Source organism: Myxine glutinosa, chromosome 2 (assembly GCF_964187855.1).
Source record: "Myxine glutinosa chromosome 2, kmMyxGlut1.1, whole genome shotgun sequence".
Classification (NCBI taxonomy): domain Eukaryota; kingdom Metazoa; phylum Chordata; class Myxini; order Myxiniformes; family Myxinidae; genus Myxine; species Myxine glutinosa.
In genome coordinates this window covers 99,587,951-99,612,757 of record NC_136262.1, presented here as the reverse complement: position 1 = coordinate 99,612,757, position 24,807 = coordinate 99,587,951, and the positions used below count along the sequence as shown (strand labels likewise).

At 50.1% G+C, this 24,807-nt stretch overlaps 1 protein-coding gene across 4 annotated transcripts in view; it reads right to left on the bottom strand.

The window, feature by feature from the left end:
• Positions 1-18,519, bottom strand: part of LOC137421521 (uncharacterized) — a 20,746-nt gene extending 2,227 nt beyond the window's left edge. The window contains exons 1-7 of one of the 4 annotated variants that reach the window (XM_068107654.2): positions 18,422-18,519; positions 15,079-15,139; positions 7,021-7,094; positions 4,708-6,869; positions 1,378-2,844; positions 484-603; positions 130-227 (exon numbers count right to left, since the gene is read on the bottom strand). In XM_068107654.2, coding sequence (XP_067963755.1) covers positions 5,757-6,869; positions 7,021-7,094; positions 15,079-15,139; positions 18,422-18,505 — 1,332 coding nt within the window. In that variant the 5' untranslated portion in view covers positions 18,506-18,519 and the 3' untranslated portion in view covers positions 130-227; positions 484-603; positions 1,378-2,844; positions 4,708-5,756. Of the gene's footprint in view, positions 1-129; positions 228-483; positions 604-1,377; positions 2,845-4,707; positions 6,870-7,020; positions 7,095-15,078; positions 15,141-17,370; positions 17,867-18,421 lie in introns of those variants that run through there. The other 3 variants (XM_078771352.1, XM_078771351.1, XM_078771353.1) reach the window with 3 other exon arrangements.
• Positions 18,520-24,807: the final 6,288 nt, after the last annotated feature.

Below are 24,807 nucleotides of genomic sequence, written 5' to 3'. Positions count from 1 at the left end.
AGTTGTTCCTCGATCATAAACTGATAAGACAAACAGACAGACATTAACCAATTGTTTAATCCCACTTTTAATTTTGGGTGCATGGTGTAACAACTACCCCTATGGTGGAAAATAAAGCCTGAGACTCACCTTCCTGATCTGAGATTCCAATGACTCGGAGGCCTTAGAATCCTGTGACTAGCAGCGATAAGTTAGGAAGCAACAGCACAAATCTTAGATTGCAGGTCCTTGTGGGTGATAGGGGGGAAGAGGCAGGGGGGGGGGGGCAAGATGGGGAACAGCAGCACAAGTCACCAGCAGTAAGCAATATGCAGGCTTCTAAGCTGAAAGCAGCAAAACAACAACAAATAGAGCTGGAATGTACTTGATTGCTCCTAGTGGATCTGCTCAATTTGCCGTGGCCTTTTCCGAGGCACTGGTCCAACCTTGTTCCGACTAAGTTGAACATTATAGTTTTGTTTTGCAAGTCATCATTATACATACCCATGGACACCAATAACTCCAATCTGGCAAACTAGACAAGGCCCTGGAAGAAGCAGAGGTAGACCAAAGATCAGATGGAGAGATGAAAGGTTTTTTGGTTTGGTAACCACCATAGTGCACCTGTAGAGAGAAATAATGATACAATGTAATTTGACAAAAGAAACAGTGGAGAAAAGCACAATTAATCAGAGTATGGAAGGGATGGTCTGAAATATCTATCAGGTTGGAGCATAGGCCTCAGATATTGAAGGTCCACACAATATGAGACGGGATGAGGCACTGTTGGTCGGGTGCAGGAAAGTGGAGAGGGAGTGGGGGGAGTTTGAGAGGGGTTGCAGGAACTTGGGAGAGGGGTGGGGTGTGGAGAGGGGTGGGGGTGTGGAGAGGGGTGGGGGTGTGGAGAGGGGTGGGGGTGTGGAGAGGGGTGGGGGTGTGTAGAAGGGTGGGGGTGTGGAGAAGGGTTGGGAGACCATGGAGAGGGATTAGGAGAACATGGAAAAGGGGTTGGAGAGTGTGGAAAGGGGGAAGCTGAGGAAGAGTGAGGCTGAGAGGTGGTTTGTGAGGGGGAAGTTGGGAGGGAGAAGATAAAAGAGGGTGGGATGAGGGAGAAGATGGGATAGGGTACGGGGAGAAGATGGTTGGGGGAAAGTGGGGTGAGGGGAAGATGGGAAGGGGAGGCAGGGCAAAGGAGAAATGGGAGGGGTTGGGGTTAGTAGGAAGAAGAAGGGGGGGGGGGGTGGATGGAGTTAGTTTGACACCATGGATGGATATTGTCCTGTCACTGCTCTCCGTTAATACCGAGAGTAAGCCACGGATGGAAACGAGCATTAATGAAGGTATTCACTTCAATTTATGGCAGATGATACGCGAGAAGGAAGAAGAATACCGACTCACCTGTACGGGCCCCGCGCAGGCGTCTTCACCCTGCATAGTATAGTCTCTGCATAGTCTCTGCATAGTCACTGCATAGTCTCACATTCCAAACATTTGCATCAATAAAAATAATAAAACATGGCATGGTGTGGAGTTAAGTCACCTCAGGTGAGTGGATGTAGATGGTGCGAGGAGATCTTAATCCTAACTACCTTCTAATTGACTTTAACACACTTTACACTACCCGGGGTCTTTCCCTGCCAATCCATTGGCCAACTTACACTATGGGTTCTAAAAACCAATTCCCATTGACCAAACTGTGGTGCTTCCTTAATTTGGGGTCTCACTCCCTCCCACACATCTCCCTGCTCTCAAATGTTGTGTGCTCTCAAGTGTTTGTGTGCTTCCCATTCTCTTGTCTTCCGCTCCCTCTTTTTATATATTTTGTTTGTCTGGTTGATTTGTTTGTGAAGTAAATGTCAGCTCTTTCACGAGCCTCGATTCAGTATACAAAAAAAAAAAAAAAAAAAAAAAAAAAATAGTAACTCAACTCGAGGCGGATGTAAAATGTACAAAAATAATATTTATTAAATGGAACCCGATAAAAATGAACGCGACGATTACTAAAACCCCCTACTGAGTGCTCCTACACCAGATGTCACCAACAGACAAGGGACAACACAACAACATGCATTTTAAAGGCCATTTTCCCTGCTAGAGCGAGGGTTAGCCTTGCGGTCCCCATGACAATCTTCTCCATTTTGCCCTATTTTCTGCATCTCTCCTTGGAGTTAGAGGTAAAGACAAGGGAGGATATAATAAAATTAATGGGTCATTGTGCGTGTGTGGTGCGGGCTTATCTCTGTCTGGCTGAGGTGTGTCCTCGTCAAAGTCGCCAAACTCGAGCACGCAGTCCGGATGCGGCTTTGGTGTTAGCGGGGACTGCCTGGTCATCGGCGCGAAGCAGGCCTCCGTGGGCGGGAACCTCTCGCTCCGTTCTAGTAGGCCTCACCGGACGTCTCGCTTGCCCCTGCTTTTCCACGTTGTAGTGGCAAGCCGTGCTGGTACACTCATCGCTCGCATGGAGAACCCAACTCTTTCGTGCTCTCAACCGTCTCTCCACCAAAGGCAAGACAATTTAGCGGAACGTAAGGGAAGTCCAGCGCAGGCAGGTCCCTGCTTATGTACATCGAGATGTTTCTTCTTCTTCTTCACGACAGTTGGAGCATGATACCTACACAGATCTACCTGATCTATATATTACTCTACCCCAAAATTCATAACAATATGAAGAGGAGTTGATGATCATGTGCAGTCCACCTCCGCAGACTGAACTTTTCATGATCCCTAATTCGGACACATGAAGACAGACATCACGAGAAGGGTGAAATTAGGGATTCTTGAATGTACCAAGGAAAGTCGAGCTGTAGGTATGGAGGGACCGTCGATGGATTGACACTTGGGAGTTCAACTGATTTGGGAAGGAAACTGGGTGAAGAGGAAGAGGCAAATTTTTTGAGATTAGATGAGGAAATTGAGATGAGGCAAATTAAGCATTTTTAAATGTTATTAATAGCTTACAAATTTCGTTTTTCATTTCATATACAGACTTGGCATTTAATATGGAATATTTTTTTTTTTCTTGACTTGGGTTTACTTTCTTAACTCAGTATATCAATCTGGTGAGTTTCTTTTACACTTTGGTGATTTATTTGTTAAAAGAACCATGTCACTGATTGTCTGTCGCAGCAAGAAGTCAAAATCAGGATTATATCACAGATGGCGTGGCAAAATGTACGGACAGGTGCATTTGATGATTGGCTTCACAGTCGGGTATACAGGGGTTGTTGCGTTCTGTATTAGTCGAAAACAACTGCTGCACGTCTCCAAAAGTTATTGCCGCTTCCTCTGGAGATGGTCCGTCAACTTGACAATTCTGTTTGTCATGGAGTGGTGGCTTTACGAAATTACGGCATGAAACAGCGTGCTATTGCTCGGCAGTATGGCATCACTCAAAGTCAGGTGTCAAAGATCCTGAAACGAAATGCTCAGAGGGGTGTCCCTACTCCAATATCGAGGCCAGGACGTCCCCGCAGAACCACAAGGAGGGATGATCGCCAGCTGCACAGGTTAGTCCGCAATGACCATACCAAGTCAGCTAATCGGCTTAGGGCTGAGTGGCAGCAACTGACAAATGTGCCTGTATCCAGAAGGCTAGTCAACCAACGACTGGTTCAAGCAGGCTATCGTGCCAGGCGTCCCCTGAGAAAGCCATGCCTGACCAGACAACACCGCCAGCGCTGATTGCAGTGGGCCAGAGTGCACCGTCAATGGCAGCCAGGACACTGGAATCACGGGATCTTCAGTGACGAGTCTAGATTTCTGGTCTATCGTCAAGATGGCCGCGTCCGAGTGCGCAGACAAGTGCATGAAGCCTACAACAAAGATTGTATAGTGCCAAGAGTCCAAGCTGGAGGTGGTGGGGTGACCGTTTGGGCTGCTTTTCATGCAGGGGGCAAAACTGACCTGGTTGTTCTGAATGGAAACCTGAACCAGTTCAAGTACAGGGCCATTCTGGAAGAAACATTGCTTCCATTTGCTCGTGCAGCCTTTCGAGGAAACTTTGTCTTCCAAGATGACAATGCACGGCCTCATCGTGCTCGCATGATCCAACACTTTCTTGCTGACCGTGGTGTAGAGCATATGGAGTGGCCTACCCTGTCCCCGCATATGAATCCGATAGAGAACTTGTAGGCAGAATTAACGCGTCAAATCGACCACTTGGATCAGCAGCCGACCTCTGTGCGTGAATTGCAGCAGGCTATTGTCACTGCATGGCAAGCGATTCCTGTCCAAACCTTGGCAAATCTCGTGAACAGCATGCCTCAACGTGTACGTGCTCTCCTGAATGCTCGTGGGGGTTACACGAAGTACTGAACTGTAATTTTACTGTCCGTAATCCCAGTCGTAATTTAACTTTTGTTTTTGTTAAAAAAAAAATTGAGCTAATGTGCAAAATAAAGAGATACTTCTGGAAAACGTACAGAAGTTTAACACAGTACTGTCCATGAATTGAGTTTGATATCAGTTTACATCACCTTCAAGGATCAATTTATTTGTTTTGAAATGTCAAATGTGGTTTTTGTTTCTTTTAAAGGTCACATTAACAAAATCTAGAATAAATTCAACATAATTCCAATGAACTTTTGGTTCTAAGACATCTTGAAAAGTAAGTTCACCCCCACAAAAAAAATATTCCATATTAAATGCCAAGTCTGTATAATGTGCACTACTTTCCATCTAATGATTTTTGAGTTGTTGAAAACAATTTGCATAACATGTCACTCTTACCTGGATCGTAGCTGCACTTTTGCGCTATCTTAAGTATTTTCGTGCCAGGTGTGTCCATGGTATCCTGTTTGTATTATGTGACATTGGCATTCTCCTAGCGTTCGATGGATGTTCTCTTGATCAAACCTTCCTTCTTATTTATGTCCATTCAGGTTTGTGCAAAATGCAAGATCTTCTTTATCATCCATTTGGGGAAAGCTATTGTCAACCACATTACAGGATGACCAATAAGTCTTATCCCCAATCTTGTTGATGGCTTCCAAACATTTCCCGGATGGAGTTTTGTACTGAGCCTGAATCATTCTTTGGGACCTCTTTTCTGGTATATGACTGGAATAAGCCTTTTCCTAATTATGTTAGGATATTCAAGACCACTCTGTCTCCTAGTGAGGAATGCAATATGTGTTGACTCTTGAAATTGGACTTTCTCTGTCCCAGCACTTGGCCTTTTCCATTTGTGGAATATTGTGTTGATGCGGGTGGTACTTGCCGAGATGCATGAATGGGCTTCCTTTGAGGCCCCTTTTTCTATTTCAAAGATGTTTTGCCAATTCCCGGGACGATGGTCGTTGGTACTCAATTGTTGGTTCCATTTGGAAATTTTAACGCAATGTGGGGATTCTACTACTTCCATTAGTACCTGCTGATCGACTCTCAGAGCTAATCAAAAAGCAACGTGGCCAATGCAACTTGATTCCTGCTGCTTCTTGAACTTCTTCATTATATTCATGCTTGAAGATCATCCACACGATACTGCAAGGTTGTCACTTTCCATTCTGATATTTCTCAAAGTATTTTCTAGTGTGATAACCACCGTCTTGTGCCTGAAAAGAAAGATACACAACTTTTCTTTGTTTCATACGTATGTTAAGCATACCTCGATCAATGTTCTCTCGACTTCATCCATTGTTCTACCTGTCTGCCGATGCAGATAGACACAAGCTTTCCTGGTACTGAAACATTTTCTTTCTCTGATTACTTTGGTGATTGTTGTGAGGATGGTTGTTGGGGGCTAAAATGATTGTTATTTCAAATGCAGTTTGTGGAAACTAATATTTCCAGTTGGACTTGCAGATTGATTCTGCACGCTGGTCACTGTCCATATGTGCTTCATAAAAATATGGAGATGCTTTCTGAAAACTTCCCAATCTCATCCCACATGATTTGCTAGACGAATCCTGAATCTTTTTTGGATGAGCTTCACAAGGAAGCTGCACATGTCTCTGGTGTTCCAGATCTTTCTGGAATTTGTTCTGCTGTACTTTCGATTTCTCCTTCTTTGGCTCTTCCTTCACCGACGACACATAACCTTTGCCTTGCCAGGATGAATGCAATGATCCTAATGACGACGCAGGTGACACTCGCTTATACTCAATGTCTGACTTTTTCTGAGGTGCCTTTCCTGGGGCTTGAACTTTTTCTTTCTTGGATTCTTTTTTTAATGTGTTCGGTTGTACTTTACATTTCTCCTTCTTTTTCTCTCCCTTCACTGATGACGAATGATCTTTGCCATGCGAGGAGGAATGTGCTGATGCAATGAAAGATGTAAGAGACACTCGCTTATACTCAATGTCTGAATTTTTCTGAGGTGCCTTTCCTGGGGCTTGAACTTTTTCTTTCTTGGATTCTTTTTTTAATGTGTTCGTTTGTACTTTACATTTCTCCTTCTTTTTCTCTCCCTTCACTGATGACGCATGATCTTTGCCATGCGAGGAGGAATGTGATGATCCAATTAAAGATGCAGGAGACACTCGCTTAAACTGAATGTGTGACATTTTCTGAGGTCCCTTTCCTTTATTTGATTTTTTTGACAATGCTCCTGGTGATGCTTTTGGGGGTTCAAATAATGATCCTCTCAAATGTAGTGTGCGAGATATACCACTTCCGGTTGGACTTGTAGATCTAAATCTGCTAGGAACTACCTCTGTTCCACGAAAATATGTTGATTTTGGCATGTCTTCCATTTTCATCTTATACGGTTTGCGCTGAGCGCAATCCTTTCTTTGGTGAACCTCATTGAACTGCTGCGCTTGACTCTGGAACTTGAGATACTGATTTTTCTGGAAAACTTCAAACAGTTCTTGGAATTTATATTTGTTTACATGAGGACACCTGTGAATAGCTTTCCTTTGTTGGAGAAATTCCTCGAACACAAGCATTATCTGCAACACAAAGAACAGAAACAAAACTTTAAAATTAAGAGGCCTTCAACGAAGTCGAATTCTTATTCCGTGCAAGTTGTGAATAAAAGTTTAGCAAGGAGCCATTTGTGTTAATTGTGAAAATGGTGCCAGGAAGATGTCAAAACGATACCTGAATGATGGTGCAGCTGGCTGTACACACCACTATCAAGATGAGGATGGTAAATGGCACGTTCTTCATCATCTCTGTGTGAGCAAGGTCATTGCAAAGCAGGCATGAAATTCGGTCTATTGAGCATATTTCTGTAAACCACACAAAATACATTGTTAAATGACTACCTTTGGGTTACGACTTTGGTGGGAGGGGGGGGGGGGGGGGAAGGGAAGTAATCACAATTTACATGTTTTGTGAAAATCAGTAGTAATTTGCTCCTAACGCACCATCTTTGGGTAAATGCGGGCACCTCAAGGGCAAGACTTTAGTGCCGCAAACTGTGCAGGTGCTCATTACATTGGAGTTTAAATTAAGTGTCTGTTCCTATTCATACTTAAATAGCACAACTTCTTCTTCTTCTTTCATATGCAGCATAAGACAGAGTAACCGTGACTATGCTGCTGATGCAATCAATGTCCCCTGTAGGTTAGGACGGGAATTTGGAATTTTGTTGAGTGTCGGCGATACCTTGCCTACTCTTCGCGAAGGACACCGTGGGATATTTAACGTCCACGAAATAATACCGGCAGACGGGATGCCCGTTTAACGTTCATCTGAGGGACACATTGATGTGTCCACATTGATGGCATTGATGACACATCACACATTGATGCCTCACCCTGGCTGTCTATGAGACAGTTTGTAGCTGGGCCGAGATTTGAACCCAATCAAGAAGGCTCAGAGGCAAGTGTGCATAACTCTAGTCAATCCAGCCAGCCCTATTATTTGGTAAAAATCCTGTTTCTTTTAATGTGTAAGTTACACATTTAAAAAAATATTTAAAGAACATATTTTGAAAATATTTTACTTGTAACATAACAGCTCATAAAACAAATAGCATGTCCTATTTCACATGTGGTGTCACTGCTGTGAAGTGTCTGCAACTTAATAACTTATGGATAATATAACAAAACAAATTGATACAAACATAACTAGAATGGCACTCCGCCAGGTAGGGCGCACACCTCCGCCAGGTTGAACAGTTTATGTTTTGTATACCAATGATAGGTCGGATCTGGATTCGGACCTAAACCAAAATCTAATCTGCTTGTTGTTGTCACCAAACCAGCTCATCCACCTAGTTTTGTCATAACTCATCCACAACATTTTGAAATATCACGCTATATTTCGTTTTGGCTTCATTTCTCAACGGTGATCGAAGAATCACTTTAAAAAAAAATTCTCATATTTGGATCTTCACCAAAACCGAATCGATCTGTCCTTGTCACACACCCACCATATCCACCAAGTTTTGTCTGAATCCGTCCATAACTTTTTGAGATATTATGCTATATATAGTTTTTGGCCCTATCACTCAATGGTGATGAATCACTTTAAAAATTCTCTCATGTGGATCCAAATCCCAAAAAACAGCAAAATTGAATCAATTCTTCCTTGTCACACCCTATCTCCCAAAGGTGAAGAATCACTTTAAAATTCTCTCATGTGGATCCAAATCCCAAAAATCAGCAAAATTGAATCAATTCTTCCTTGTCACACCCTATCTCCCAAAGGTGAAGAATCACTTTAAAATTCTCTCATGTGGATCCAAATCCCAAAAATCAGCAAAATTGAATCAATTCTTCCTTGTCACACCCTATCTCCCAAAGGTGAAGAATCACTTTAAAATTATAGTAGCTGGATCCAGATTCGAACCTTGACCAAAATCTAACCATTTCGTCCGTGGCATATAAGCAACCCCTCCACCAAGTTCCGTCCGAATCCATCCACAATTTTTTGAGATATCCTGTTCACAAACAAATAAACAAACAAGAACTAGAACGGCACTCAGTAGAGAGCATACCTCCGCCAGGCTGAACAGTTATGTTTTGTATCCCACCGATAGGCCGGATCTGGATTCAGACCTGAACCAAAATCTAATCACCTTGTTCTCGTCACCTAACCAACTCATCCACCTAGTTTAGTCATAACTCGTCCATAACTTTTTTTATATATCGTGTTGTAGCGGTTACCGCTGGATGTACATAATCGCCTTGCACCGGCCAGAACACGGCCAGACGCGCCTCTCCCGGGCATGCCCGGACTCACTGTTCCCGGGCACGCCCGGTCTCGTCTTTCCCGGGCATGCCCGCTCTCGCCTTTCCAGGGCTCGCCCAGAGCGTCCGGGCATGCCCGCTATCGCCTTTCCAGGGCTCGCCCAGAGCGTCCGGGCATGCCCGCTATCGCCTTTCCAGGGCACGCCCAGAGCGTCCGGGCATGCCCGCTATCGCCTTTCCAGGGCTCGCCCAGAGCGTCCGGGCATGCCCGCTATCGCCTTTCCAGTGCTCGCCCAGAGCGCCCGGGCACGCCCAGCCTCGACTTGCCAGGCCGCAGCCAAACACACCCGGGCAGGTCCAGACTCGCCTTTCCAAGGCTCGCCCTTGATACCCGGGCATGCCCGGTATAGCTTTTGCCGGGCAAACTTCCCGACATAAATGTGTATATATATTGTTGCCCGAAAAACTGGCTTGTCAGAATACCTGAGCTGTTTTGTTTCAATAAAGCAACTCGGACGAATTCCGTCTTTGGTCGCGTCAATTCTTTCGACTCGCGTTGGAGCGCAGTTCCTTCATTGGTGACCTACCGACATGGATACGGCAGTGACGCTTAAACTGCCTACCTTCTGGGAGACTCACGCGGCTGTTTGGTTTGCCCAGGCGGACTCCCAGTTCGCCCTGCGAGGCATCACCGCGGACGACACCCGCTTCCACCATGTTGTGGCGGCGCTCGGTTCCACCACCGCGGCCCGTGCCTTGAGCCTCCTCCAGCACCCGCCGGCTGCTGACAAATACGACGCGCTGAAGACGCTCCTCCTCGGCGATTTCGCCCTCTCACCGGCAGCACGCGCACGGCGCCTGCTTGACCTGCCCGAGCTCGGCGACACGCGCCCGTCCGAGCGCATGGACTATATGCTCTCGTTGCTCGGCGAGCACTCTCCGGCATTCCTGTTCCGGGAGCTGTTCCTCCGTCAGCTGCCTAACCCGGTACGCCTCGCCCTGGCTGGCACGTTGATCACGGATTCCCGCGCCCTCGCCAGGGAAGCCGATAAGATCTCCTCGGCGGGCCAGCACATCGGCGCGGTTACCTGGAGCCCGCCGCCGTCCGAGGCGACGCCCACGACGCCCGAGCGCCCTGCGCGGTTGGAGGCCGAACTGCCGATGCAACTGGCGGCCGCCACGCCGCATCGCCCGCTTCCGACACGACGGCCGGGGCCTCCACCTGACCGGGCGTGGTGTTATTACCACGCCAGGTTCGGACACAAGGCTCGGACGTGCCGGCCCCCGTGCACTTTCGGCAGGTCGGGAAACGGCCGGGCCGGCGTTCGCTCCCAGCCATGAGCGCCGGCCACTCGGGCAACTTGCTGTTTATTCGGGACAAAGCGTCTGGACGGCGTTTCCTGTGCGACACCGGTGCCCAACTGAGCGTCATACCTGCCTCCGAGCAGGACAGGCTGGACGCAGTTTGCGGCCCCTCTTTGGTCGCTGCTAATGGCTCGGCCATACGCACTTTCGGCCCACGCGTCGTCACCCTCTGCTTCGGCAGCCAGCGCTTTCAATGGACTTTTGTTACCGCCAGCGTCCCCGTGGCTTTGCTGGGCGCCGACTTCCTCTGCGCGCACGGGCTGCTGGTCGACGTCAAACGACGTCGCCTTGTCCACGCCGAGACCTTCAGCTCCCTGGCGTGCACAATGAGCAGCTCCGCGCCGACCGAACTGGCGTGCGCCCTCCCGGCAACGAACGAGTTCGCTCGCCTGCTCGTGGAATTCCCGGCCCTCACACGGCCGACGTTTTCGGCCGTCGCGGTGCGGCACGGGATCGAGCACCACATACCCACTACGGGCCCGCCGGTCTACGCCAGGGCCCGCCGCCTCGACCCAGCCAAGCTCGCCGTGGCAAAGGCCGAATTCGACGCGTTGGAGCACCTCGGCATCGTGCGGCGCTCCGATAGCGTGTGGGCCTCGCCACTGCACATCGTGCCAAAGCCGGGGGGTGGATGGCGCCCGTGTGGCGACTACCGCCGTCTCAATGACGCTACCACCCCCGACAGGTACCTGATCCCGCATATTCAGGACTTTTCCGCCCGTTTGGCGGGACGGGTCATCTTTTCGAAAATTGACCTGATACGGGGCTACCACCAGGTACCTGTCCGGGCGGCCGACGTCCCGAAGACGGCCGTCATCACGCCGTTCGGCCTGTTCGAATTTTTGCGGATGCCGTTTGGCCTCAAGAACGTGGCCCAGGCGTTCCAGCGCTTGATAGACGGCGTGCTGCGCGACCTGCCGTTTCTTTTCGTCTATCTGGACGACATCCTCGTCGCCAGCACGTCCCGCGCCGAGCACCTCCTCCACCTCCGAACACTGTTCGGTCGCCTCAGCGAGCACGGCTTAATTGTCAACCCGGTCAAATGCCACTTCGGCGCGACGACCGTTGACTTTTTGGGCCACCGCATCACCAAGACCGGGGCCGTGCCGCTGCCGACCAAGGTCGAGGCCATCACCAAGTTCCCGCGTCCCCGTTCCATCAAGGCCCTCCAAGAGTTCCTCGGCATGGTGAATTTTTATCACCGATTCGTGCCCCGCACTGCTCAGCTCATGCGGCCCCTTTACGAGGCCCTCCGGGGCAAGCCGGCCAAGCATGACATTGTTTGGTCCGCGGCCATGGACGCGGCCTTCGCCAGTGCCAAACGGGCCCTCGCCGATGCAACGCTGCTGGCTCACCCGGTGCTCAACGCGCCCATCGCCCTCACTACGGACGCCTCCAACTACGCGGGGGGCGCCGTCCATGAGCAATGGGTGGACGGGGTTTGGCAGCCACTCGCTTTTTTCAGCCGGCAACTCCGGCCGAACGAGTTAAACTACAGCACGTTCGACCGCGAGCTGCTCGGGCTATTCCTGGCCGTTCGCCATTTCCGACACCTCCTGGAGGGCCGCCCGTTCACGGCTTTCGTCGACCACAAGCCGTTGGTCTACGCAATGGCTAAGGTCACGGAGCCGTGGTCGGCCCACCAGCAGCGCCACCTCTCCGCCGTGTCGGAGTTCACCACGGACATCCAGCACGTCGCCGGCAAAGACAACGCCGTGGCCGACTGCCTTTCGCGGGCCAGCGTGAACGCGGTCCACCTCGGCGTGGACTTCACGCTCATGGCGGCCGACCAGACCACCGACGCCTCGGTGCAGGCACTCCGCGTGGCGGACACGGGCCTCCACCTGGCCGACATCCCCTTCGCGGGCACCGTCCTGCTCTGCGACGTCTCCCAGGGCCAGCCTCGCCCCATCGTGCCCGTTTCCTGGCAGCGCCGCATCTTCGCCTCCATCCACGGCCTTTCTCACCCGGGCCGGAAAGCATCTCAGAAGCTGGTGTCGGCGCGTTTCGTCTGGCACGGCCTTCGACGAAACATCCGCGACTGGGCCAACGCCTGCACGGCCTGCCAGCGAGCCAAGGTCCACCGCCACACCCAGGCCCCGCTGGCACCTTTCGCCGTGCCTGAACGGCGTTTCGACCACGTCCACGTGGACCTGGTGGGTCCCCTGCCCCCCTCGCGGGGGTTCACCCACCTGCTCACCATGGTGGACAGGACCACCAGGTGGCCGGAGGCCGTGCCCCTCACCTCCACCACCACCGCCGACGTGGCGCAGGCGTTCATCGCCACCTGGGTCGCGCGCTTCGGCGCACCAGCGGACATCTCATCCGACCGCGGCCCACAGTTCACGTGAGCTTTGGGGCGCGGTCGCCCGTTCGTTGGGGGTCACGCTGCACCGCACCACGGCCTACCACCCCCAAGCCAATGGGTTGTGCGAGCGGTTTCACCGCTCCATGAAGGCCGCACTCATGGCCGGCCTTCAGGACGACGGTTGGGCCGACCGGCTGCCGTGGGTCCTTTTGGGCCTTCGCACGGCCCCCAATGAAGACCTCCAGGCGTCCGCCGCCGAGCTCGTCTACGGCCAGCCACTCCGCGTCCCGGGCGAATTCGTGCCTGACGCTACCAGTCCCTGGTCCGCCGCTCGCCAGCGCTCGGACCTCCAGGAGGCCGCCCGACGATTTGCCCCCGTGCCGACGTCCCGCCACGGTGGCCCCCAGTCCTACGTCCCCCCGGCGCTTCGCACAGCGGAGTACGTCTTTGTGCGTCATGACGCGCACCGGGGGCCACTCCGGCCGCCGTACGACGGGCCCTTCCGGGTCCTGCGACGGGGCGACAAGTCTTTCATCGTCGACTTCGGCGGCCGGCCGGACCGGATTTCTGTGGACCGCCTCTAACCGGCGCACATGGACGTCGACCGACCACCACGGTTGGCCCTTCCTCCGCGGCGAGGCCGCCCCCCGTCCACAGTTCCCCCCGCTCGACCCACCACGTCAGACCCCTCCCCACGACCCTCCAGGGGTCGCTTCGGCCGGGTCATCCGGACCCCCCTTAAATTGACCCTGCCGGTCTTTCCCGGGCATGCCCGCTCTCGCCTTTCCAGGGCTCGCCCAGAGCGTCCGGGCATGCCCGCTATCGCCTTTCCAGGGCTCGCCCAGAGCGTCCGGGCATGCCCGCTATCGCCTTTCCAGGGCACGCCCAGAGCGTCCGGGCATGCCCGCTATCGCCTTTCCAGGGCTCGCCCAGAGCGTCCGGGCATGCCCGCTATCGCCTTTCCAGTGCTCGCCCAGAGCGCCCGGGCACGCCCAGCCTCGACTTGCCAGGCCGCAGCCAAACACGCCCGGGCAGGTCCAGACTCGCCTTTCCAAGGCTCGCCCTTGATACCCGGGCATGCCCGGTATAGCTTTTGCCGGGCAAACTTCCCGACATAAATGTGTATATATATTGTTGCCCGAAAAACGGGCTTGTCAGAATACCTGAGCTGTTTTGTTTCAATAAAGCAACTCGGACGAATTCCGTCTTTGGTCGCGTCAATTCTTTCGACTCGCGTTGGAGCGCAGTTCCTTCAGTGTTATATATCGCTTTTCACCCAATCGCTCAATGGTGAAGAATCACTTAAAAATTAAAATTCTCGTATGCGAATCCATATTGCGATCTTCACCAAAATCAAATCAATTCGTCCTTGTCACACACCCAATCAATCCACCAAGTTTCGTCCAAGTCCTTCCATAACTTTTTGAGATAGCCTGCCATATGACGCTTTTCGCCCGATCTCTCAATGGTGAAGAATCACTTAAATACTAAATAATTCTTGTATCCGAATCCATATTCAGATCTTCACTAAAATCTAATCATTTCGTCCTTGTCGCATACACTACCTCTCTGCCAAATTTCGTCCGAATCCGTCCACAATTTTTTGAAATATTCTGTTAACAAACAAACAGACAGGGGTGAAAACATAACCTCCATCCACCTTTGGTGGTGGAGGTAAATATGTTGTGCATAGCACGATACTTGCAAAATCCCTAAAATAAGTCGTTGACCTTTGGTCTACGTGCCATTTTGGCCTCAAAAATAATTGATGATCTAATTCAGTGACCTGACATGCAAATCTTCTTCAAATTTCAAATCAATTAGATGAAAATTGAGGATTTTTAAAATTCCACCTTTAAGTTGTAAGACCTTTGATCAATGTTGAGGTTTTGGCTGATGTTGGCCTCAAAAAAATGGTGGTTGAATTTAGTGGCCTGATGTGCAAATCCTCTTCAAATTTCACAAGTTAATTTAATGAAAATTGATAATTTTAAAAATTTGGCCTATGTTGACCTCAAAAAAATTGGTGGTGGAATTCAGTGACCTGAAAAGTAAATCCTCTTCAAATTTCAAGTCAATCGGACTAAAATTGAGGATTTAAAAAATTTGACAAAGTTGTTGACCTTTGGCCTATGTTGACCTTTTGACCTCAAAATAAATAGGCTTCTTCCTTATGACCCACTCCACCATTTGTTGAAGTTTGGTGAAGATCGATTTTAAATTGTGACCTGTGGGCGAATGACAAACAAACAGACAACCAAACAGACAGACAGAATAACGCACAAGACCAACCACTAAACTTGAAAAGTCTTCGATCTTCGGTGGCGGAGGTAAAATGTTACTTACTTTGATGTAGTGTTGAAGTCCAACCGTTATTGCAGTACCGGTTCTTCCATGAGCCTAGCTTCTGTAAAGTAAAAGGAAAACAGAGAAAATAAATCACAATATTACAGTACCATAAAATAGCACTCGAAGGGGTACCCAGCATTGTCCGGTCTATTTTTGTGGGTGCCAAAACACTTCCCTACACCCACTATGGAATGGGGTCGTGGATAATTTAATATTAATTTCACATTGCTACAAAGGCTTAGATACTACAGAACTTTTTTTTTTTTAATCCCCCCCCCCCCAAAGCGTTTTTTTTTTTCAAAATATTTCAATTTGTTTGCCTAAAATACATCCCACTTCATCACTGATGAACCTCTGAAAGTTTGACGAAGATCCGTTTAGCCATCTCTGATAAAATAGCAACACACACAGACAATTGGCTCTCTTATAGACGACAATATGTGCAAGTCAATGTATCACACACAAGTCAAAAAACTAGAAGGATGAAATTTTAAGTAACGGCACTGTTCTGAAACAGGAGAGATGGCTCGATCTTGTGTTATCCGCCACGGTTGAGAGAGCATGCAACCCACGATTAAGTGGAAGAAACAGCCTTTGCTAGAAACTGTAGGACCATCTCTGTCCAGGAAAGATCCGAGAGTTGCCAGAAATTGGACAAAGTTTGTCTGAAATACCCGAGTGTGGATTGGGCCTACAACATGTTTGCTTTTGTGGTCGGAACATTTTACAGAGCATTGTTCAGAAACAACAGAGAACGCTAAATCTTGTGGTGATCCACCACGACTGAGACAGCATGCCATCCCCACAATTAAGCCAAAGAAACAGTTGTTGCGTGAAACCGTAAGGCCATCTCTACCGAGCTACCAGCACATGTGCACAGGCAATTTGAGCTATGAAGCCTCTGTTGGAGAACCTCTGTTGGAGAACCTCTGTTGGAGAACCTCTGTTGGAGAACCTCTGTTGGAGAACCTCTGTTGGAGAACCTCTGTTGGAGAACCTCTGTTGGAGAACCTCTGTTGGAGAACCTCTGTTGGCTTGCCGGCGACTCAGTGTGCCTGGATCTTACTGTATTTTGTCCGTGCTGTGTTGTGTCCATGCTGTGTTGGTGCAATGTTGTTCTGTGCTGTGTTGTGTCCATGCTGTGTCGGTGCAATGTTGTTCTGTGCTGTGTTGTGTCCATGCTGTGTCCGTGCTGTGTCGGTGCAATGTTGTTCTGTGCTGTGTTGTATCCGTGCTGTGTCGGTGCAATGTTGTTCTGTGCTGTGTTGTGTCCATGCTGTGTCGGTGCAATGTTGTTCTGTGCTGTGTTGTGTCCATGCTGTGTCGGTGCAATGTTGTTCTGTGCTGTGTTGTGTCCATGCTGTGTCCGTGCTGTGTCGGTGCAATGTTGTTCTGTGCTGTGTTGTGTCCGTGCTGTGTCGGTGCAATATTGTTCTGTGCTGTGTTGTGTCCGTGCTGTGTCGGTGCAATGTTGTTCAGTGCTATGTTGTGTCCGTGCTGTGTCGGTGCAATGTTGTTCTGTGCTGTGTTGTGTCCATGCTGTGTCCGTGCTGTGTCGGTGCAATGTTGTTCTGTGCTGTGTTGTGTCCGTGCTGTGTCGCGTCTGTGATGTGTCATGTCCGTGATGTCTTGTCAGTGTTGTGTTGTGTCCGTGATATGTTGTTATGTGCTGTGTCTTGTCCATGCTGTCGTGTCAGTGATGTGTCTTGTCAGTAGCGTACTGCGTTGTGTCCGTGAAATGTTATTCTGTGCTGTGTTGTGTCCGTGCTATGTTGTTCTGTGATGTGTTGTGTCCATGATGTGTCGTGTCCGTGATGTGTCGTGTCCGTGATGTGTCGTGTCCGTGATGTGTCGTGTCCATGCTGTCGTGTCCGTGATGTGTCTTGTCAGTGTTGTGTTGTGGACCGTGCTGTGTTGTTCTGTGCTGTGTTGTGTCCATGATGTGTCGTGTCCGTGATGTGTCGTGTCCATGCAGTCGTGTCCGTGATGTGTCTTGTCAGTACTGTGTTGTGGACCGTGCTGTGTCCGTGCTGTGTTGTTCTGTGCGGTGTCATGTCGGCGATGTGTCTTGTCAGTGCTGTATTGTATCCGTGCTATATTGCTGTGTGCTGTGTCTTGTCCACGCTGTCGTGTCAGTACTGGGTTGTGTCTATGCTGTGTCGTGCCGTGTCCATGCTGTGTTGTTCTGTGTCTGTGCGACTGTGCCATATTTCTTCCAGAGCAATATAACTGATTTATCAATTAATACAAAATCCCTGATAAACCGTAAATTGAACGGAAAAACCAAACCTCCCAATCTTTAGTGAACATGCGACCGGCGTTTGCATCTTCACGAAACACCCGTTGTCGCCATCTTCGTCTGAATAGCTCACATAAGGCTCGAAACAATACGGCTCCATAATTCCCCTGAAAGCGTTTCCATCGCTAATTTATCTCCAATCGTTTCTTCAAAATCCCACTGATCAGTTTAAACATACTGAGAACCTTCAGAGTCGTTAATGAGAGTGGAATCAGTATATCGGAATCGAGCTCTAACTACATTGTTTATGTACTGCCACCATTTGGATCAATGCGTGACGTCTCTGGCGAAATCACCAATCGATACTTCAGTACTTTTTGACACTTTGTGATTGGGAAAAAAGAAAAATTCCCTTCAAATTAAACCGTGATTAATGATTTTTAATGGTTTCGTTTCGCGACCTCGCCTTCCTTTTCTAAACGCTGTATTTGGAGCAACCACTCGACACTAATCAGCTTGTACCTCACCTCACGTAACGCCGACGTAATGACGTCGAGGGCGAATACGTAAGCAATCGCGTAATGACGTTGGACGCAAATACGTAAAGAATCACGTAATGACGTTGGACGCAAATACGTAAAGAATCACGTAATGACGTTGGCACGAAAACCTAAACATCGCGTAATGACGTTAGACGCAAATACGTATAAGAATTACGTAATGACGTTGGCACGAAAACGTAAACATCGCGTAATGACGTTGGAGTTGGACGCAAATACGTAAAGAATCACGTAATGACGTTGCCACGAAAACGGAAACATCGCGTAATGACGTTGGACGCGACTACTTAAACACCGCGGAATGACGTTGACGCAAATACGTAAAGAATTACGTAATGGCGGTAGACGCGAATACATAAACAATCGCGTAATCACGTTGGACGCGTATACGTAAACGGTAATCTCCGGTGAAAAATAAAATGGGGACCCGACCGCACGGAGTTCGTGCAATGATATCCAAGCTCGGTGAACGAGAACCCGCGGCCGAAACCCGGCGCTCATGGGAAGGGAACGAGGGATATCCTGTCCTGGTAAAACTTACCGTGGTGAGGTACGAAAGATTCCGTACTGCGAGGATGGCGACGACATTCACGAAAAGCAAGAGCACAAAACGCTGCTTCCACATAGCTCGCTCGCTTGTGCAACAATGAGATTGTCCGCTTGTGGAGTCAGAGACAAAGGACAATGAGCGTTTCGTCCAAGAGAGCATTATGACGTAACAATCACTAACGAATTTCTTCTTTTTTTTGGATACAAGATTGAGGCTCGTGTAAGAGCTAACATTGATCACAAAAAAGACAAACGGACACACAAAACATACAAAAAGGGAGCGGGAGACAATATGGGGAGAGAGAGGGGAGCACAGAAGTACAACAGCAGAGAACAGGGACATCGGGAGATCTGTGGGAGGGAGAGGGCTTGGGGGGACGAGACATGGGAAGAGCGGGGTGGGAAAGTATAAAACACATGGACACTGCTGGAACCTCCAGGAAAGAAAAAGGTGGTATTTCAAAAAAAAAAAAAAGTGGATCTGGAGTGAATTAACGGGGGTAGAAAAGATCAAGGTTTTGGATGGGGGAATTTATTGATGTTGGTGAACAGCTGTTTTAAAGACCTGGAGGGAGGAGTGGGATTGAAGAGAGTGAGGGAGTTTGTTCCAGAGGTGGGAGAAAAGAGGAATGAAGGAGTGAAGGTGAGCAGAGAGCCTAGATTTTGGCAATTTCATCAGAAGAGGGTTGCTGGAATATTTGGGGGTTCAGAGCCCAGAGAGAGCAGGGAGGGCAAGGCTAGAGAGGAGTCGGTAGAAGACGGAAAGACCACCAACCTGCCTGCGGTGAGCGAGTGAAAGGCCCTCGGAGATAGCTTCATCGCGGGAGATTCCAATGATTCTGAACGCTTCGGTTTCACAGCGTGAAGACGAGCGAGGTGTGAGGCAGGAGCACCAGCCCAGAGGGGAGAGCAGTATTCCATTGAGCTGCGGATGAAAGCCTTGTATGTGGTGAGGAGCTCAGGTGTGCCAAGGAAGGACTTCGCACGACGGAGTCGGCGAATGGCTTTGGAGGCCTGCTTGGAAATGTGGTTTTCCCAGGAAAGATCATGGCAGATAGTGAGACCCAAAAGCTTGAGTGACAGAACTTCTTGGAGGGGATTGTTCAGAATGTTATATTCCATCAGACGATCAGATTCGTCGTCTGCCATGACATCAGATGTCTGATGACGATCATCAGACATCAGATTATATTTCATTTCATCAGAATATCAGACGATGTTATATTTCTTCTTCTTCTTGCGAATGGCACTTTCGATGTTAATTTAATAGTAATAATAATAAAAACATTTTTAAAATGCAAAATCATTAGTCCCATTTTTAAATGCGGTCATTTATTATTGTCGCGTAACCGTGATTAACACCACAGTTACGGATGACCGATTTGCGAGACTTTAACTCCCGAGGCGAACACTCAATGGCGGACTCAAGTTCAACACCAACGCGCGGAATGGCGGGGCGCAGCGAAGGCTCCGCAACCTTATCTATTAAAATCAAACACCCAGGAAAACTGCGTTCAGATATTATGTACAAAAAGTAATATAAGGGTTTATTAGGAAAAGTAAAGCCAGTGAAAAAGCCCGCCGGTAAATCTAATAATTCTAATAAACCTAAATCGGGACGTCCCCACACGACTGACAGCAAACACAAACGAGGGAGATTAATCACGAAAATAACACGTCCCGTCGTTCAAAATATACGCGGAGATCGGGCTTATCTGTCTTTGTCGTCTTGTATTGTTGGTGTCCAGCACCGCTCCTTCCGGCCCGATCGCACACCACGAGGCCCCTCGCTCCAAGCACCACTCCTTCCGACGCAGGCCAGCGGCTCCACTTGACCAGGGACAGGAAGGACTCCTTTCAACTCCACTCGACTCGACGACGCGGGAGTGCTGGCAGCCAAGTGCCAACGAACTGCTCAGTGCCAACTGGGTGTGCTCTCGTGTGTCTCCTGCGACTCCCTACAACCCGAACTGCACTCGAACTGCGACTGGAATGGCGTGTCCTCTCCAACTCTCCACCACCGCTCAACTCTCTGGTGCCTGCCTGCGTCTGCCAGTGCCTGCCACGTGCCACGAACTCAACTCAACTCAACTCCTGAAATGGCGTCCGACCGTCGCCTATATTGGTGGCCGATGACGTCACATTGCGCACTCCTCAGCCAATCAAAGCCTCCCGCGACTCCTGACATCTCCCCCGTTACGCGACCCTGCGGTCCTGGCATAACACGTGCCGGCCAGGTTTGTAGGCCTTTGGAGGTGTACACGGTGGTGGCCAATCGTGGCGGTGTTTTTGACCTGGTTTCCTGTCAATTTAATACGAAGTCCTTGTCAGGGAAAGGGGATTATTTAATGTTGCGCTAAGGACCTAACTAATGTTTATGTGGTTTGCAGTGCCATAATGGACAAAGGTTTGACTACTAGGTGAGACTCACAGGGGCGTTACCTTTAATCCCTCACTATTTAACACTCGAATCTCCAGGTAGATCCACACTCATACATCTTACCCCGACAACCGCCTGAACATCAATAACTTATTACATGTAGAGTCCCTGTCACGACAGCCGAATACCTACCTATTCAGATCTACCTAGCTCTAGATGTTGCATTACCAAATTCATAACACAGCCCCCCCCCCTGGAACCGTAGCTCCTGCAAGGTTCACCGCAGGGCTACCATTCCAGCCTTAACACTTACTGTCACACACTTAATTAACCTATGAAATAAATCAGGAAGGGCTGTGGGAAGTGAGTCGGACTACCTACCTACACTTCCTTAACATGCTGAACCCCTTAACCATCATGCAAGTATGTACATCTTCTTCGTTGTTCCTGTGGAGGGAGGAAACAACAACACACAACACTAACTTAACCACAAAACTTAACCATCTTTCCAAAACTCAAAACTCTAACCTTTGTACATACCCCGGTCTACAGACCGCGTCCCCCGGTGGATGCCACAAGACACAACCTTACCTGCGGGGCCATCCCCAATGCATCCCCCTAAATTTTCCACGGGCCCTGTCCAGATGTTACAGGTGAGTGACACGGCTCGGTGGATTTCGCCCACATTCATGCAACACAGACCCCTTAACCACTCATTCTCATTCCATAGGTCATCAAGGCATTTCAAAAATCAACAAAGCACTTATTCCCAATACACCCCCTGCAGGACCATGGCATTGATGTCATTCACGTGTGTGTGCATTCCTCAACTAGGCAGCGGGGAGGTACCGCACAAAAGATGGTGGGGGCGCATCAGGCTGTGGTGCCCGCAGTCCCAAAAACAAGTCAACCGACTTACAAGTTCATTGCCCCCCCCCCTTCACCTCTTGGCCCCATGACAGCCCAACAGCCCCTTTCCGCCGTTACCTCGCCGGTGAGGGTCTCCACACACACCAGGCTCCTTTGCCTCCTGCTTTCGCGCAGCAACACGGGTCACCGGGGGACTTCCTCACCCCGCGGCGCCCAACCAGACCCTCCACCGACGAGCTCCAATTTCCAGTTACCACCGGCTGCCAGGGGTAATTGCCGCAGAGGGGGGCCCGCAGGCATCGCTCCTCAGAGCTTGCTCTGTACCTGCGGACACACACACCTTCCCCACCCACAAGACCCCAAAACACACTTCCTCCCCCACTGCCATTCAATTCTCCACACAACTCAGCACAATTCAGTACAATTCCATAGATGGTGTAAAAGGTGTTACAAGGCTTGCCATGGCCTGCTACATGTGAAATTCCCCCAGTTCACATTTAAACCATCACATCTTCCCAAAAGCACATTTCCAAAAGCACAATTATCACCCCTCATTATCTCCAATAATCATCACACACTCTCCAGGTTCCACTCTCACGACCACATCAAAACACGTAACCACAATACAAAAACATACGCCACCCACAAGACACTGTGGCTCCCATTCCATCCCCTCACCGGCCATGTCATCACTCTCACCCGCCTCCCAACTCCAATTTACATGTCCCCAATTTCCAAAGCAAGTCCTGAAGCCTGGGACAGTACTCCTCAAAACACTCACCTCAAGTGCAGGTAGTTGCAGGTTGGTCAGGTTCAAAGTGCAATCCACCCATACAATTCCCAAAATTTCACATTGGGCCTACCAAATCCTTCCAAATTTCTCTTTTGTCCCCACTGCACTGGCAGGTATGTGGATCCGCATCCAACGGTGATCATCACTACACAACTACCTATGGCCACGACAGCTCTGCACCTCTACCGTGCAAGGGTCACCGGGACAAGGTGAGCAGTCAAAACGCCAACATGGCCCATGAGTGTCCATAAGGGTGCGACCCACCATCCATCCTTCGGCCCCCCTGCGAGGAACACAGCTGCAGCAGCCCCAGCTGGCCAATGTGGTGAGCACTTGCTGCCACAACACACACTACCGCACACACAACCTCGGCCCTGGGGGGCACGGTCGCAGTGCGTGGCATCCCTACAGCCACGTCCCCTGCACCTCCCCATCATCCCCCAGTCCGACTACAAAACTGCAGCCCCCCCCAGTGCTCACCCACACTTGACCACACCAAGGTCCAGTCAACAGCCATGCTCCACCAGGAGACCCACCCAGAAGACATGGTCCACACACCTCGGACACGCACAGCACCACGTTGACCCTCAGGCTACACAACTACATCCCCATCATCCCGCGTCCCAAATATCAGCACAGTTGCCCCCGCAACCAGTTGAAAGCTGTGTCTTGCTACCCTATTAATTTCATCACAGCCTCCAACACTTTGGTCTACACACCTGGATCAATAATGGCGTCACTGTACAGTGTCCACCATGGCATTTCAAAATCCACCCTTAAATTTCCATCTAACCCACAGATTACCCATGCCAACCATTTGTCACATTTCACTCACCTCACCAAAGAAGGATGCTTTGCCATACACATGCCAGCCGAGCATGGCCCATATGCTCGGCGCGTTACACATCTCCCGATTCACATCCCCATGGCTCTCTTCCCAACCCGAGAGTCCATAAATCATAACGGAGCATCTGTGGAAGGTCACTCACACCATCACGTTCCACAGATGCCCCAATGGTTGTCCGGCAGGCTATCTCCATCCCTGTCCATTCGGTTTGACCCGCGTCCATAGACCAACCACCATGCCAGGTCACCACATGCTGGTTGTCCCAGAGTCCCTGGAGGAGAGTGCCAGGCCGCATGCCCGGGTGGTCACCACATCAGTCCCAAGCTGGCCATCTGCGGTGCCACCACCAAAGCGCGACCCACAACACCTCCCCCTAGTGGTCCTCAATAAATGCCAACCCACGCTTGAGAAACCACCTCGGACCCCTCTGGAGGTCTTAACCCCCACCAGGGTCCGGTGACCCTGCCGGCCCGAGCCACCAGCTCGGACGGCGCCCCGACGGACAAGGGACGCCACACTCCACCAGACCCCCCGTGGGACCCAGGTCGTACCTCGACACCCAAGGCTGGACCCCACGTCCAAATCTCGCCATCACAGCCCCCCAGCTGGCCGGCATACCCAAATTTTGAAAGGGGCAACTTTTGCCCGAGGCCATCACCCATGACCTCCCCATGTCCAAATCCCGCAGCCCGGGGACCAATCCCAACCATGGCTGCTCCAAATCAAGTTCCCATTGTAATTTTATTTTAAATTTTATTTTACAAATTTTCATTCCCACCGCCAAACCGCAGCTGCAGGGAACAACCTCTACCACCGGTTGTTCTGCCCCTCCCTGCAGTTGATCCAAATTCCCTACAGGGACCAAATCTCCAGAAGCTCTATCTCCCGATCCTCCAAGATCCAAATCCAGCCCGGAGCCAACACACTCCCCCAACTGGTTGTCCAATTTTGGAGCCTCGGTTTCCAAATAGCAGTGTACAGTGAGCGTCCCCTCGGTCATTCCAACCACCTCCTTGGACCAACTCACCTCTTCCCCCAGACTCCTTTGGGCCTGAACAAGCTCTACCTCCATGGGACTGTCACAGGTCTCCAGCCGCTGGATCAAATCATCCTCAATAAATACCCGGTCCGGCTCTATCGCATGGACCCCCAAAAACTCTACCCCCTCTTGCTCCGCACCACCGCCCTGGTGCTGCACAATTCCAAATTCATCCCCCGGTTGGGGTGTTGTGACATCCACACGGTCCCGATAAACAACCAGGCCAGAATGTGGGAAACATTCCCCATTACAACTCTCACATTCCAAATTTCCTTCCCCGCTCACCTGTGGACACTCCACGTTTACCTGCAGGCCTTCCCCATCTACCTGTACACATTCCCCATCCACCTGTGGACATTCCCCGTCCACCTCTGCACCTGCAGTCTCCCCATTTACTTCAATTGCCATCCCCGGTGCAATTCCCAATTTTGCCATTCCCTGTGCAATTC